This window comes from Triticum aestivum, chromosome 5D (assembly GCF_018294505.1).
Source record: "Triticum aestivum cultivar Chinese Spring chromosome 5D, IWGSC CS RefSeq v2.1, whole genome shotgun sequence".
NCBI classification, from domain to species: Eukaryota; Viridiplantae; Streptophyta; class Magnoliopsida; order Poales; family Poaceae; genus Triticum; species Triticum aestivum.
In genome coordinates this window covers 404,134,495-404,150,512 of record NC_057808.1, presented here as the reverse complement: position 1 = coordinate 404,150,512, position 16,018 = coordinate 404,134,495, and the positions used below count along the sequence as shown (strand labels likewise).

The window sequence follows — 16,018 nt, the reverse complement described above, 5'->3', positions numbered from 1 at the left end:
CTCTCGCTTTTTCTCACACTCGCGATGAGAAATCTGTTGTTTTCCCATGCAATGTATTCAGAGGTATGCATGTGTAGTTCTCGATGTTTTCTTTTCCCTATATGACTATAGTGGGTGTTTATTTGCAACCCGATCATCGTCTGTACGAAAGAAAAATGGATCGTGCGCTATAGTTATAAGTTTGCTTCCAAAACAATATCTAAAATATATTTAACAGGTAAAATTAACATCATATTCAGATTTCACACATTTTCCTAATCAAATTTCATATATAACATGTTAAAATCGGAGTTACGGTTTAAAAGATACGTATAATTTAGAAAACCATTTGTTTGACTTAAATATCTTCCAAAATAATATTTATAAATACTTAACAGGTTAAAATAATCTTATATTCATATTCTACATATTTTTCTAATGAAATTTCATATATAACATGTTTAAATCGGAGTTCCGGTTTAAAAGATATGGATGGTTTAGAAAAGCATTTGTTTGGCTTAAATATAATCCGCGGATGGAATACCTAAAAAGTTAGGGGCTTTTCGAAAAACTATAAAATAACGGTTCGGTGTGACTTAAATCCGGACTGCGGGTTGATTTCATGAAAATGCAAGAGCTTTTTTGCAAAACGGTGCGACGGACGGGCAAAAACCCTACGTGCTTTATTATTAGGTAGAGATACATGGAAAAACATAAAATCCTAACAATAATTAGCCTAACTATTACATACTAAACATCAGGCACAAGATATGGAAAGCCCGACAAGATTAATAACGCCTTAAAACATCTCCACCATATTTGGTAGGAGTAGGTATTTAAGCAGTAAGTTTCTTTTACAGGGTTGGTCATTCATGAACCCTGCCTCAAGTACCTCACCGTCAACCACAGATGGTAGATCGCTAGGAAATCACGCTCGAGATCGCATCGAGGTCACATGAGTTTATCATCAACCTGTCAGCCTTGCTTTCGTCACCTGGAGGTGAGTTCGCCTTTTGAAAAGCCATCTGTTTCTCCCACGTCGTGCCGTCTTTCTTGTGGATCTTCATAGTCTTAATATATGCATTATTAATTTATTTAGTTCACAAAAGACTATGCATGGCGAACTACTACTAAAAATGGTTGTCATAGTTTCTGCAATTTATAGGCCAGATAGGTTGCAATTACACAAACACTAGTAGAAAAAGGCTCATTTGTCCGGGTTCCAGAGGCCCATTTGTCCGCGTCAGCAGTTCAGGGGCTGGGGTTTTTGTTTTTGTTTTTTTAAGGGGGGTTTGGGGGTTTTGTATGGTTAATTTAAGGGTTTCATATATTGTGTTAGCTAGCTAATAGAGAGAAGTGTCCTCTCTTATCTTAGTGCTTGGTCGACGCTACGTACTATAGGTATAGAGAGGACTCGACACAGTAGCTACTAAGCAAATGAAGGAAACCATTAAGTACACAAGATCGTCATGAACATATACAGAGAGAAGTGATCAACCTCTCCTTCTCCGAGAGATTGGTCGAACAACAAGTTTTCGTATATCTATCCGACGCTACTGCCTACATATATACAATATAAGATCTCCTACAATTCCCTAACATCTAATGTCAAATTCCACATGGTATTCTCTGGCTTTATTTATGACGTGGTCAAGAAAGAATCCTGCCAATTCCTCTTGAATTTCTCGTATGCGATCTTGTGGTTGGAGTTCATTCCACATCTGCCACATCTAATTTGAAGAAGGGGGTCAATACATATATATGAATGAAACTCAACACAAATGATGGTAATAAAATAAAATTGTGAATATTATTGCTTACGCACTTCAAATTGTCTTTTGGAGTGCCCCGCTTATTCTTGGCCGTCGCGTTGTAGATAAACTCGCAGACGTAGTATCCACAGTAATCATTCCCGGGTTCCTACCACAAGCACTTTGCGAGAAATAAAGGTCAATCAAACTGATAATCAAGCATTATAAATGGTATTGATGAAAGTAGCTAGAATCAACGGAAGATGCGCGGAACTAGCTAGCTAGTAGTACTTACTTTTGGGTGTGTAAATCGCAGCTCCCCCGGTACTCCCGGAGCTTTTGCGGTGAACTCTTTTGAAACCCTACGATACAAACAAAACAATTACTTGATATCAGGAAATGAACAAAGTTGCCGATATGGTGCGATAATGATCGAATGAACTTCTCGAGCATTTTGGTCATGGCCACATACTCCTCGGGATCTTTTCGTCTCGATTCTAAGACGGTTACTAGTCCCTGCTCAAGCTTAATCTCTAGAAGAATAAAGTGGAAGCTACGCACGCATGCATAACTCATCAATTACATTACTATAACCTCGAGTAATAAGGGAAACCGAATATGCACAAGACAGTAATGCTCACTTGAAGTTGTAAGGAAAGAGTATTTTCTCTTTGTTTTAATTTTGAAGCAACGATTGTAGCAAGTTGGCCTCGGTTTCTTTGGCACTATATTTAACCGTTCATTCATCTATGAGATTTGTGTTAATAAACCCAATATCATAGATTTGTGCTTTTCTACATTCGACGAGCTTCAATCTGCATAATATAGTGAGGATAATTATATATACATGCAATGAAAGAGTTGAGCTATATATAGAGACTTAATTACAGAAGTAGTACTTACAGAAAGTAGTAAGTGACGATTATTTTATCGAGGGCCTTTTGATAGAAAAACTGGAAGAACTCCTCAAATGGAACAGACAACGGATCAATTCCAACGAGGTCGTGCTCCTCTTTAACTCTCAGCGTCAAAGTATCCTTCCCAGACTCGCTGCAGGTGTCCATGTACCACTCATGGAATCTTCGCATCATCGTTGTTAGACGAGGATGACCAGGTTTGACGAGAGGCTTCCTGTACCGGTATTTGAATTCGCCCACCTCCATTGTATCAAAATGTGCATTGTCGGGCATGTAATCTGAAGGATTGGTACCGGGCACCATCCCCAGATGATTAGCGACGATATCGCGAGACACCTTGAGCGAGGGCCACGATTTGTTCGCTTGTTCGCCGAGCTGGGGCATTTTTCCCACTTCTTCCTTCTGTCGACCTTCGATCACTGCAAGTACTTCTCGACCGCTCCGCTTCCTTATATGTCCTTTCAATAATGCGCTCATAGTTGGTTTGCGGCAGAGACGGTGGTGGTCGCTTCAGAGCATCGACAGTGCGTTAAACTTTATGGGATCAATCTTCTCCTCCGGAGGTGGATGTTTCATAGCTCTTCGCGTTTCAAAGAAGTCCTTCACATAGGCTTCACAGATCTCCGCGTATTCCTCCACGGTCCTCTCGTATGGTAACTTCTTGTGACGCCCGGGTAGTTAGGCTACAGTAATCCCACGTTAATGATGCCACGTCACCACGGTTACTGTTGTTAATCTCGTGTTAGTTCAAAATCGATTCGAAATTCAAATTCAAATCAAAGTCGGAATTCAAAAATTGCCAAACATGAAAACTAAAATGTTCAAAGTGTGGCAAATAATCCCTGGATACATGTCATATTGGGACCAACCTCTTTTTGGATTCCCAAAGTGCCCCTCGAGATTTATTTAGTGGTCCAGCAACAATTGTTTTTTCCTTTTCAATTTTTCCCAAAAATAGTTAAACACTCCCAAATGCTTGAAACTTTTTGGTCCAACTTAAACTATTGCCTAGTATTTATGTACCAAGTGGCTCTTCTAACAAAAATCATTTGGAGGCTCTACTTAATGCAAAACAGTGACTAAAATTGCATAACTGAAAATAATAATAATAGAAATAAAACAAAAGAAAGGAAAGGCCCCCTACCCCCCCCCCCGGGCCTTAGCCACCCGAGCTGGCCCACGTCGCCGTGGGGATAAGACCGAGTTACTCCTCCCTCTCCTCGTCAGCTCCCTGGGATATTTTTCCCCCTCCTCTCTCTCCCACGTATCCTCCCTCCCCCCACCTCGACCGAACCCGCTAAGGTCGCTCCCCGGTCGGACTCGTGGCCGCCGGCCTCCCCATGGCCAGCCAAGAGGCCTAGAAGGCCCGCCGCAGCCATCCACCTCACCTACAACAGCTGGAGCAAGCGGAGCCACCTCGCAGCTGACGCCACACCCCCGTCCTCGCCGTCTCTGCTCGCAGCCGAGCTCACGCCCGCCACCGCGCCTCACCGTCGACGCGGCCACCAGCCTCCCCTCTCCACGCTGACAGGCCCAGGAGGACCGCCGCCGTCCACTCCGTCGTCCACGCCCGCACGCAGGAGCCGAAAGCCCCTCCTTCGTCGACCCAGCCTTCTTCTTCCTCCTCGAACCACCGCCGCCTCGCCAACAACTCCGGAAGCCGCGCGTCTTCCCCGGGCCTTCTCAGCAACGGTGGTGAGCTTCCGCTTCTCCTCTCCCTTGCCGTTCGCTCGCCCGCGCCCCCGAGCTAGCCCCGCCACCGCGTCCGAGAGCTCGCCGTTGCAGTTCGCCTCGCCGTCGCGGCCTCGGTCCCCTGAGCTCGAAAGCGAGCTCGACCCCATGCTCCTGGGACTCCAAGGGCCCCGTAGAGCAGATCCGCGCCGCTCGCCGTACCCCCTAGCACCGCTCCACCCGTGCCCGACCTCCGACCTCCGCCGTTGAGGTCGCCGCCGTCGATGCACCCCCGCTCCGACCGTGCCGTAGCCCCAGAACGACGCGGCTTCGCCTCCGCTTTCGAACGCGCTATAGCGCGGGCCAAACGGTGCCTCGTAGCCCGTTTCCGGCGAAGTCCCGAGCCGCGCCGCCGCGATCCGCATCGCCGGAGCTTCACCGCCGGTCGCGCTGACGTGGCTGCCTCGGGGCCACCCGCTGGGTCGCTGACCGGTGGCCCCCTGCTGGCCCCGCCTTGACCGGGTTGACCGGTCAATCTTGCTGACTGGGCTGGCCCCAGCAGCTGATGTGTGGGCCCCTTCTGATTATTTAGCCTAATTAAGTTGTTTTCTAAATAAACCTAATTTGATTAATTAGTAAGTCACTACCATGTGGTGCCCATTTCCAATTTAACCTCTGTTTAGTTTAGATGAACCCCGTTTAAACACACAGAGTATGACAGGTGGGACCGAGCCGTCAGTTTGACCAGTCAAGTGGCTGTTTGACTGCTGATGTCGGTATGACGTCATGCCGATGCAATAAGTTTAATTTTGAATTAATAATAAATTTAGAAAATGATTAAATCTTTAGAAAATCATATAAAATAATCCGTAACTCGGATGAAAATACTTTCTACATGAAAGTTGCTCAGAACGACGAGACGAATCCGAATACGCAGTCCGTTCGTCCGCCACGCGTCCCTAGCATAGTGAACCTGCAACATTTCACCTTCGGTTCATCTGTCCGAAAACGTGAAACACCGGGGATACTTTCCCGGATGTTTTCCCCCTTCACCGGTATCACCTCACACCGCGCTAGAATACGTCTAGCTCTGCCTGTTGTCCTGTTATGCACTTGCTTGCTATGTATTTACTGTTTCTCCCCCCTCTTCTCTTCGGTAGACCCCGTGACGATGCTGATGCCCCTGTGGTCGACTACGTCACTGACGACCCCTCCTACTTGCCAGAGCAACCAGGCAAGCCCCCCCTTGATTACCAGATATCGCCTATTCTTCTCTATACTGCTTGCATTAGAGTAGTGTAGCACGTTACTGCTTTCCGTTAATCCTATCCTGATGCATAGCCTGTCATTGTTGCTACAGTTGTTACCCTTACCTGCTATCCTACTGCTTAGTATAGGATGGTAGTGTTCCATCAGTGGCCCTACACTCTTGTCCGTCTGCCATGCTATACTACTGGGCCGTGATCACTTCGGGAGGTGATCACGGGTATATACTATATACATTATATACATGACACATGTGGTGACTAAAGTCGGGTCGGCTCGTTGAGTACCCGCAAGTGATTCTGATGAGGGGACTGAAAGGACAGGTGGCTCCACCACAGTAGAGGTGGGCCTGGGTTCCTGACGGCCCCCGACTGTTACTTTGTGGCGGAGCGACAGGGCAGGTTGAGACCACCTAGGAGAGAGGTGGGCCTGGCCCTGGTCGGCGTTCGCAGATACTTAACACGCTTAACGAGATCTTGGTATTTGATCTGAGTCTGGCCATTTGGTCTATACGCACTAACCATCTACGTGGGAGTAGTTATGGGTATCCCGGCTTCGTGGTATCAGCCGAAGCCTTCGTGACGTCAGCGACTGAGTGGCGCGTGCCGGATTGGACTGGAACGCCACTAGGCTAGGTCTGCTTCCGGCCGCGTACGCAACGTGCAGGTGTGCATAGGGCGATGGGCCCAGACCCCTGCGCGCATAGGGTTAGACCGGCGTGCTGACCTCTCTATTGTGCTTAGGTGGGGCTGCGACGTGTTGATCTTACGAGGCCGGGCATGACCCAGTAAAGTGTGTCCGGCCAAATGGGATCGAGCGTGTTGGGTTATGTGGTGCACCCCTGCAGGGAAGTTTATCTATTCGAATAGCCGTGTCCCTCGGTAAAAGGACGACCCGGAGTTGTACCTTGACCTTATGACAACTAGAACTGGATACTTAATAAAACACACCCTTCCAAGTGCCAGATATAACCCGGTGATCTCTCTCTAACAGGGCGACGAGGAGGGGATCGCCGGGTAGGATTATGCTATGCGATGCTACTTGGAGGACTTCAATCTACTCTCTTCTACATGCTGCAAGATGGAGGCTGCCAGAAGCGTAGTCTTCGACAGGATTAGCTATCCCCCTCTTATTCTGGCATTCTGCAGTTCAGTCCACTGATATGGCCCTTTACACATATACCCAAGCATATGTAGTGTAGCTCCTTGCTTGCGAGTACTTTGGATGAGTACTCACGGTTGCTTTTCTCCCTCTTTTCCCCTTTCTGTACCTGGTTGTCGCAACCAGATGCTGGAGTCCAGGAGCTAGAGATCCCGAGGATGATTCTACATGGAGTTCGGCTTCGAGGAGTAGTTAGGAGGTCCCAGGCAGGAGGCCTTGCCTTTTCGATCGTTGCTACTTTTGTGCTAGCCTTCTTAAGGCAAACTTGTTTAACTTATTTCTATACTCAGATATTGTTGCTTCCGCTGACTCGTCTGTGATCGAGCACTTGTAATTGAGCCCTCAAGGCCCCTGGCTTGTATTATGATGCTTGTATGACTTATTTATGTTTTAGAGTTGTGTTGTGATATCTTCCCGTGAGTCCCTGATCTTGATCGTACACATTTGCGTGCATGATTAGTGTACGGTCAAATCGGGGGCGTCACAAGTTGGTATCAGAGCCAACTGCCTGTAGGAATCCCCCTTTCCAACTCCTTGGCCGAAGTCGAGTCTAGTCATTGAAAAACTTCTACTAACATGGCTGTGTGGCTTACGGGCCCACGTCGCCATTGGGTGGTATTAGGATCTTTTACTCCTTGTCTATACTCTGGGACTCTGATCTCTCTTCTATTCGGGTTAAGTGAATTTTACTAAATCTAACATTAGGATCTCGTTATCACTTTCACCCGGAGAGCCTTATTATTGATGATCGTCTGCTGCACGTGAAGACCCTGAAGATACTCTCCGCTGATAACCCGAGAACTTGTGTTCATCGCTTTTGCAATTCCCTTTCATCGATAAACTCCTATGGATAACCATGTATACTCGCCATTCATACAATGTTTCCCAGTTGATCTTGTTATTACAAGATACCCCGAAATTCTCTCTGTTGTTCCGAGAATCCTTTGAGCTTGCTGCCTTGCTGTTCTTTGTCACCTGAATACCCCTACGGATAATTCTCGCACTTACCGAGTATCCGGTCATCCCCAGTTGATTCAAGTATTCCACAATAGTCTTCAAAATACTATTCGATCTTCCGAAAATCCTCAGGAGCCTATTGCTCTTGAAATTCTTGTTTGCTTGCATTATGGTTAATCCCATAAGTCTCGTAATCTTATTGGCATCTCTTGTCATTATCATTTTGAGTCCGTTGATTCAATTTGTTGCGAATGCTCGCAATCCTCAATCATATCCTAGAATTCATTCTTCCGGCTCAGACGTCATTTTAAACGTGAGCTGGATCTCGACCTATCAAATTGCCATCGATTGTACCCCTAAGCCTACTCAACTTATCCATTCTTGATCAGAGCGTTGCTTCTGACCCCCTGATTTGGAAATCATAATTCTTTTGCATTTGAACTTTGAGTTAGTCAGTTGTTTCTATAATCAGATCTCCTTGCATTCTTCTTCCTCTGGTTGAGTACCGATGCTCACATCAGATCCCTTGTGGACCATCGGTTCCTTTGTTGGATTTTATCCGACAGTGTCCTTCATATTGAATAACCTTGTGAGTTCTTTCCCTGATACATAATGCCTTTAGTGAATTGTATCCTCTCGTCTTGACACCCATGCTCTACTATCGAGCTTGAGTTATTTACCCCTAAAGCTTGTGGTATATGTTTCCACGATGCCCCAATGGGTTGAACCTATGCCTTTCATAATATGTGTGAACTCGAAAGTTTTCATGAGTCATACTCTTCTGGTATCTTGCCATATAAAAAAATTTCAACACTGCAACTTCATCAAACGCGAGAAGTGAATGAAAGGTTATGCATTGAAGAAGTGGGAGTCGACCTTGAACTTTGCGTTCATGCCCATGGACACGATGTAGATCTTATCATTAAAAGCTTCTCTTAAATTAATTATTCCCTGGGTATAAGTTCATCTTATATCTGGGATCTGGCCTTTTGCAATCGTGGTTCCGACCATGTTCTCCTTTAAATACCATTTCTCGTACAAGTTGAGCACTTGTCTTCTGCAGAGCAATACCCCAGTCCAACCTCTACTTTGGTTTGTCGTCGAGTATTACCCCCCTGGTATCTCGAGATTATCACGGAGCTGCATAACTTATTATGAGTTCTCCATCAAGTATTACATTCTCATTGAATTCCAATTTTTCACGGGCTCCGATTTATTAAACACTCAAGGACATCGATAACTAAATCGAGTCCGCATCACGATTAAACAACTCTTAGTAATCTCCTTTGCTTACGAGTTCGTACTCGATCACATCATCCCTAGCCTGCTCGGCTATATCATTATCTTGATGATTTTAACTGTGCTACCTGGTCCTTATTCCCGGAGCACCACTTTCGATGATGAGCTAAGCTTACGTCGATTTTCCTCGTCATATCGATTCACCTCGAACAACAAACTTGACCTCGAGTTTGTGTAGTATCTGTGGCTCCAATAATCTTTTGTTGCATCAGTCCTTTTGCTTGATGCAGTCGCTGATCAATTGCTTCTTCGTGGATCCCCTCGACAACAAAATGTCGTGATCATCATCAACATTTTGACTCCTTCCAGGATATCAATGGAATTCTTGATGATTAGTGCCATCCTCGTTCCTTGGTAATTTGAGTTACCATCGACAACATCCTTACATTCCTTTCATCACAAACTTGATCCTGTTATGGAGCTTCTTGCTAACTAGCTTATGTTATGTTCTACATTGAAGTATTACTGTCTTTCATGTCAACGATGTTGTGAGGATTGCCCCACCTCTTAAGAATTCCTTATATAGTAATACTTCTCGCCATCTCCATTCATTTCCAGGTTCACGTGTTGATTCTAACCGGGATACCAACAGGTGAACTGTGTTGTTCGGATTCTAAAACTTCTAGCAACCCTATTGCTTTGAAGTTAAGGGTCGGCCGTTCATTCTTAGACTATTGATTATTGAATCACCATTCCGACGTTGGTCATGCAACCCATCCCATATTTCGGGTGCACCTTTCAACCAATGTTTAATTGGGTATGTTTTCCTCGAGCATACCTCATTATATCATTCGATCTAGCTAATGTTATCTCCTTGTTCACATAATAGTGGAACTCCATCTTTTTCGAAATCTCAAAGAATTGTCGCTGGGTCCATCAGCCACCCCCTCATCCTCTCCTTGATTTAATGATGAACTCTTGTTCCGGAACTCGCTTCCATGGTTTAATTCTCGAGAATCTTACAATGTCATCTCGACAATTCGTGTTGCACCTTTCTTCTCAGGCATCCTGAGTCTGAGTTATCCTGACACCAATCAGATCTGAATCTCGGTCAGATATGGTGGTTGGAACATATTTCCAAGAGTTGTAACATTGGTTTATTTATGACCCGGTAAGGTGATGTCATGCCTAACACACCTGGCCAGAGGACCTATTGTTATAAGTTTTCCTTTTTAGCAAGGTTAGCTGTTCTTCCATGAGGAACTTGTAAGACTTATTCTATAAGTTGTTCCTGATGGATCCTTTTTGTTTCCAAAGTCTGATCTTCACCTGTTGACCATGTCAATGCTATCTCGAAGCATGTCTATGGTACTCCGATTTTCAACAGGAACATTTGAAGACCAATGCTAGATGTTTCCTGTTCAATTATCCAAACACCGTTGTATGGGTAATGTCATGAAATTTCTCTCCCCTACCTAAAGAGTTTTCTACATTATATCCTGTCATGAATATCATGCTCAGCTTGTCCTTGGGAAGGATATACCCTTGAGATATGTGTTTAAACACACTTTCCTTTCCATTCTTCTGTTTAATCTGATGATCATATTTTCCTTTCCATTGTTTGGTTTAACCTTTCTGGTGATCTATATGATCTAAGCAGTAATATTCTCCTGCTTATGTAAACACCTCGGTGTACAACTCTGTCAGTAAGACCCTGTTACTATTGTTGGTGACATTTCGGTAACCACCGATGGACGAGAACTTTGCCTAATGGTCCACCTCGTTTCAACGAGCAGGAAAATGGTTCTCTTCGTCCCTCGCCCTTGGTACCGACGATGTTGCTGACATATAACTGACAGACTATCCTCTAACAAGCCTTGCTATCATGATCGTGCAAGATGTCACTGCTCCTAAAAAAACCACATGGTGGGCCCATAACCCACAGTTCCACAGGATCAAAACCTGACTCTTCTATACAACCCTGTTTCTAATGGTTATTCCTCACACTTGGCTCCGTATTTAATTCGCGGGCCACCTTCCTAGTGATCTATTCGGGTATCAGACGCAATACTTATTCTCGTTGCTCTGAACCCCTTTCACCTTCTGATAGGCATCGAACGCTTGCCTATCGGTTTGAAACTTATCATGGTACCTTCTTACTTTGCTCTCGACATCTTCTTAGGTTTCAATTCGAGAGATACTTATGCTTCTTCACCTGGATTAACCGCTTGGTGCTCGATCTTGTTAGAATCCGTCCTTATAGGGTTTTCCCTTCTCACCCTTTCGTAAGTACGGTGAAGATCCTGAAGGAAGGACGACAAACTTCATCATGATGACCTGAAGCAGAGGACTGAAGACATCAATGTAATGGATCGACCTCTTCGAGAAGAGCAACTATGACCGAGAAGAATCGTTATAATTTCGTAACCAGATCCCTTCCCCCTTATAACCGCTCCTAAATCTCGGGACGAGATTTCTTGTAGTGGAGGAGAATTGTGACGCCCGGGTAGTTAGGCTATATTAATCCCATGTTAATGATGCCACGTCACCACGGTTACTGTTGTTAATCTCGTGTTAGTTCAAAATCGATTCGAAATTCAAATTCAAATCAAAGTCGAAATTCAAAAATTGCCAAACATGAAAACTAAAATGTTCAAAGTGTGGCAAATAATCCCTGGATACATGTCATATTGGGACCAACCTCTTTTTGGATTCCCAAAGTGCCCCTCGAGATTTATTTAGTGGTCCAGCAACAATTGTTTTTGCCTTTTCAATTTTTCCCAAAATAGTTAAACACTCCCAAATGCTTGAAACTTTTTGGTCCAACTTAAACTATTGCCTAGTATTTATGTACCAAGTGGCTCTTCTAACAAAAATCATTTGGAGGCTCTACTTAATGCAAAACAGTGACTAAAATTGCATAACTGAAAATAATAATAATAGAAATAAAACAAAAGAAAGGAAAGGCCCCCTACCCCCCTGGGCCTTAGCCACCCGAGCTGGCCCACGTCGCCGTGGGGATAAGACCGAGTTACTCCTCCCTCTCCTCGTCAGCTCCCTGGGATATTTTTCCCCCTCCTCTCTCTCCCTCGTATCCTCCCTCCCCCCACCTCGACCGAACCCGCTAAGGTCGCTCTCCGGTGGGACTCGTGGCCGCCGGCCTCCCCATGGCTAGCCAAGTGGCCTAGAAGGCCCGCCGCAGCCGTCCACCTCACCTACAATAGCTGGAGCAAGCGGAGCCACCTCGCAGCTGCTGCCACACCCCCGTCCTCGCCGTCTCTGCTCGCAGCCGAGCTCATGCCCGCCACCGCGCCTCACCGTCGACGCGGCCACCAGCCTCCCCTCTCCACGCTGACAGGCCCAGGAGGACCGCCGCCGTCCATTCCGTCGTCCACGCCCGTACGCAGGAGCCGAAAGCCCCTCCTTCGTCGGCCCAGCCTTCTTCTTCCTCCTCGAACCACCGCCGCCTCGCCAACAACTCCGGAAGCCGCGCGTCTTCCCCGGGCCTTCTCAGCAACGGTGGTGAGCTTCCGCTTCTCCTCTCCCTCGCCGTTCGCTCGCCCGCGCCCCCGAGCTAGCCCCGCCACCGCGTCCGAGAGCTCGCCGTTGCAGTTCGCCTCGCCGTCGCGGCCTCGGTCCCCTGAGCTCGAAAGCGAGCTCGGCCCCATGCTCCTAGGGCTCCAAGGGCCCCGTAGAGCAGATTGTAACGCCCACGATGCGGCTATATCTCCCACGTGTTGAGGCACGACTTAGAGGCATAACCGCATAGTGGTTTTGTCGCAAGAAGGGTCATCTTCACACAATCCCATGTAATGAACAAGAATGGGATAAAGAGTTGGCTTACAATCGCCACTTCACACAATACATAAATATCATCATACATCATCCAAAATACAATCATATAGACCGACTACGGTCAAGATCCAGATGAAAATAAGACAACCCCAAATGCTAGATCCCCGATCGTCCCAATTAGGCTCCACTACTGATCATCAGGAAAAGACACATAGTAACGACCACGTTCCTCGTCGAACTCCCACTTGAGATCGACGCCATCATCTGCACTGGCATCGTCGGCACCTGCAACTGTTTTGGTAGAATCTGTGAGTCACGGGGACTCAGCAATCTCACACCCGCGAGATCAAGACTATTTAAGCTAGTAGGAAAAGGTGGTGTAATGAGGTGGAGCTGCAGCGGCAAAAGCATATATGGTGGCTAACTTGCGCAAATGAGAGCGAGAAGAGAAGCAACGGAACGGACGTCATCTAGCAATGACCAAGAAGTGATCCTGAACACCTACTTACGTCATTCATAACACAGACCGTGTTCACTTCCCGGACTCCGCCGAGAAGAGACCATCACGGCTACACACGCGGTTGATGTATTTTAATTGGGTCAAGTGACAAGTTATCTACAACCGGACATTAACAAATTCCCATCTGCCTCACAACCGCGGGCACGGCTTTCGAAAGATAATACACTGTAGGGGTGTCCCAACTTAGCCCATCATAAGCTCTCACGGTCAACGAAGGATAAACCTTCTCCCGGAAAGACCCGATCAGTCTCGGAATCCCGGTTTACAAGACATCTCGACAATGGTAAAACAAGACCAGCAAAGCCGCCCGAATGTGCCGATAAATCCCGATAGGAGCTGCACATATCTCGTTCTCAGGACACACCGGATGAGCAGTCCGTACAACTAAAACCAATCCTCAAGTTTCCCCAAGGTGGCGCTGCAAAGGGCTCTAGTTTGGACCAGCACTCAGAGGAACACTGGCCCGGGGGTTTAAATAAAGATGACCCTCGAGCTCGCGAAAACCCGGGGGAAAAAGGCTTAGGCGGCAAATGGTAAAACCAAAGTTGGGCCTTGCTGGAGGAGTTTTATTCAAAGCGAACTGTCAAGGGGGTCCCATAAATCACCCGACCGCGTAAGGAACGCAAACTCAAGGAACATAATCCCGGTATAACAGTAACTAGGGCGGCAAGAGTGGAACAAAACACCAGGCATAAGGCCGAGCCTTCCACCCTTTACCAAAAATATATAGATGCATTAATTAAATAAGAGATATTGTGATATCCCAACATATCCATGTTCCAACATGGAACAAACTTCAACTTCACCTGCAACTAGCAACGCTATAAGAAGGGCTGAGCAAAAGCGGTAACTTAGCCAAACAACGGTTTGCTAGGAAAGGATGGTTAGAGGCTGACATGGCAAAATGGGAGACATGATATAGCAAGTGATAGGTAGCGTAGCATGGCAATAGAGCGACCAACTAGCAAAGCAAAGATAGAAGTGATTTCGGGGGGTGGTCATCTTGCCTGCAAGGTTCTTAGAGTTGTCGAAAGCTTGATCCTCGTAAGCGTACTCAACAGGTTCCTCATTCACGAATTCGTTTCCCGGCTCTACCCAAGGCAAGAACACAAGCAACGGAACCACAGTCAATCACGAGAAATGCACAAGCAATATGATGCAAAACATGTATGATATGCAAGATATGATATGCGATGCATATGCGTGCTCCGGAAGGAAAATGATGAACATGGCAGTAACTTGGCAAACCAAGTATGCCACTGGAAAGATGAGATGATTTCGGTCGAAATCGATATAAAGATCACCGGAATCGGATGCACGGTTTGCAAATGGCAAGCAAAACAAGAATGACTCGAATCTGCGATTAACAGCATGATAGCACTTAAAATGCAACAAGTAACAATTTTACAGCACCCCATCATAGCAACAAAGCACATGGAAGTAATCTACAGGAGATGCTTGACAAAAGAGGAACACTGAGCTACGGCTAGTTCACAACATATCAAGCTCAAACAAGCATGGCAAAAGTGCAAAAGATTACAGGTTCACAGACTTAGTGAAAAACTGGACATGGCAGAAATCAGCATCAGGTAGCAATGTTCAGAGCAAGAAATCAACATGCTACAGGAACTTAACATAGCAAAACAAGGCATGACAGTATTCTACTAAATGCACATGACAAAAGTCCCTTACTGACCATAAGCCAAAAAGGACCAGAAGATATGATGGCAAGCATGTAAACATAGCAAGTTTCGTTATCAGGTTTCAGACTTAGCAGAAAACAGAGCATGGCAGAAATATTAATATGTAGGTCTCTTTGTGAGCTTGATGCACTCACTACAGAGCAATGCACTACAAACCAAGCATACATACAGCAAGATGGCATGTTTATGAAGCTAGCAATGGCAAGAACAATTACATAGCATGTATGGATTAACTACAATAAGCTTGGCAAAAATGCATGTCATGTTAAGAATCTGCCAGAAATATTTTATAGCAAAAGTAGAGCAAGATTGAGTCATGCTATGGCACTCCATAATTACACACAATTGCAGGAATGGATGAATTACAACTATATCTACAAAATATACTTAATTAACATCTCCAAAATATGCATGGATCTCTCTGTAGCATCACGTTTACATGGCAACAAAATTACAGCAGACGAGGACTTAGAGAAATCACTGTCCCTGAAATCAGAAATATTACGGGGCCTAATTTGCATGCTTGTGCTAGTCACCACAGAGATCACAAAAATTCATGGACAATACCACTGGAAAGATGGCATGGCATAATTCAAAACACATGTAGAGCTCATGCTCAAAAGATGTACAGATTAAATGATACAAAAAAGACAAATCTCCAAGTTCTGATAAGAACCAGAGAATAACAGCAACTAGCCCTCTTCCAACGAAGATTTGGGCATCAAGATGACCTCTAATGAACATGGTGCAATTGAACAAAATGAAGAGCATCGCGAGATTAACAATTTGACATATTACACGCGCGAATCAGAGCTACATGCACGAAGTTATCACATCGGGAACAGAGGCATATGCTGAAGAAATATGAGGACTTGGGGAAAAAAAGAAGGGCTCGGGAGGTCAACGCTCACCACAGAGAGATCTGGATCGGGGATCCTCGGGCTCGGGACTCCGGTGGCCGGAGCTCGCCGGAGGGAGGAAGGAGGGCGGCGCGAGGGCGGTGGTGGAGGCCGGCGGCGGGGACCGGAGGGGAGGCCAGCGGCGGGCCGCGGCGGGGCC

The 16,018-nt window shown here is 45.9% G+C and overlaps 1 protein-coding gene across 1 annotated transcript in view; it reads right to left on the bottom strand.

Annotated features, from left to right (window-relative positions):
- LOC123120739 (protein farnesyltransferase/geranylgeranyltransferase type-1 subunit alpha) overlaps window positions 1–4,743 on the bottom strand; it is a 7,737-nt gene extending 2,994 nt beyond the window's left edge. The window contains exon 1 of the mRNA XM_044540724.1: window positions 4,279–4,743. Coding sequence (XP_044396659.1) covers window positions 4,279–4,743 — 465 coding nt within the window. The remainder of the gene's footprint in view (window positions 1–4,278) is intronic.
- Between the last annotated feature and the right edge of the window lie 11,275 nt (window positions 4,744–16,018).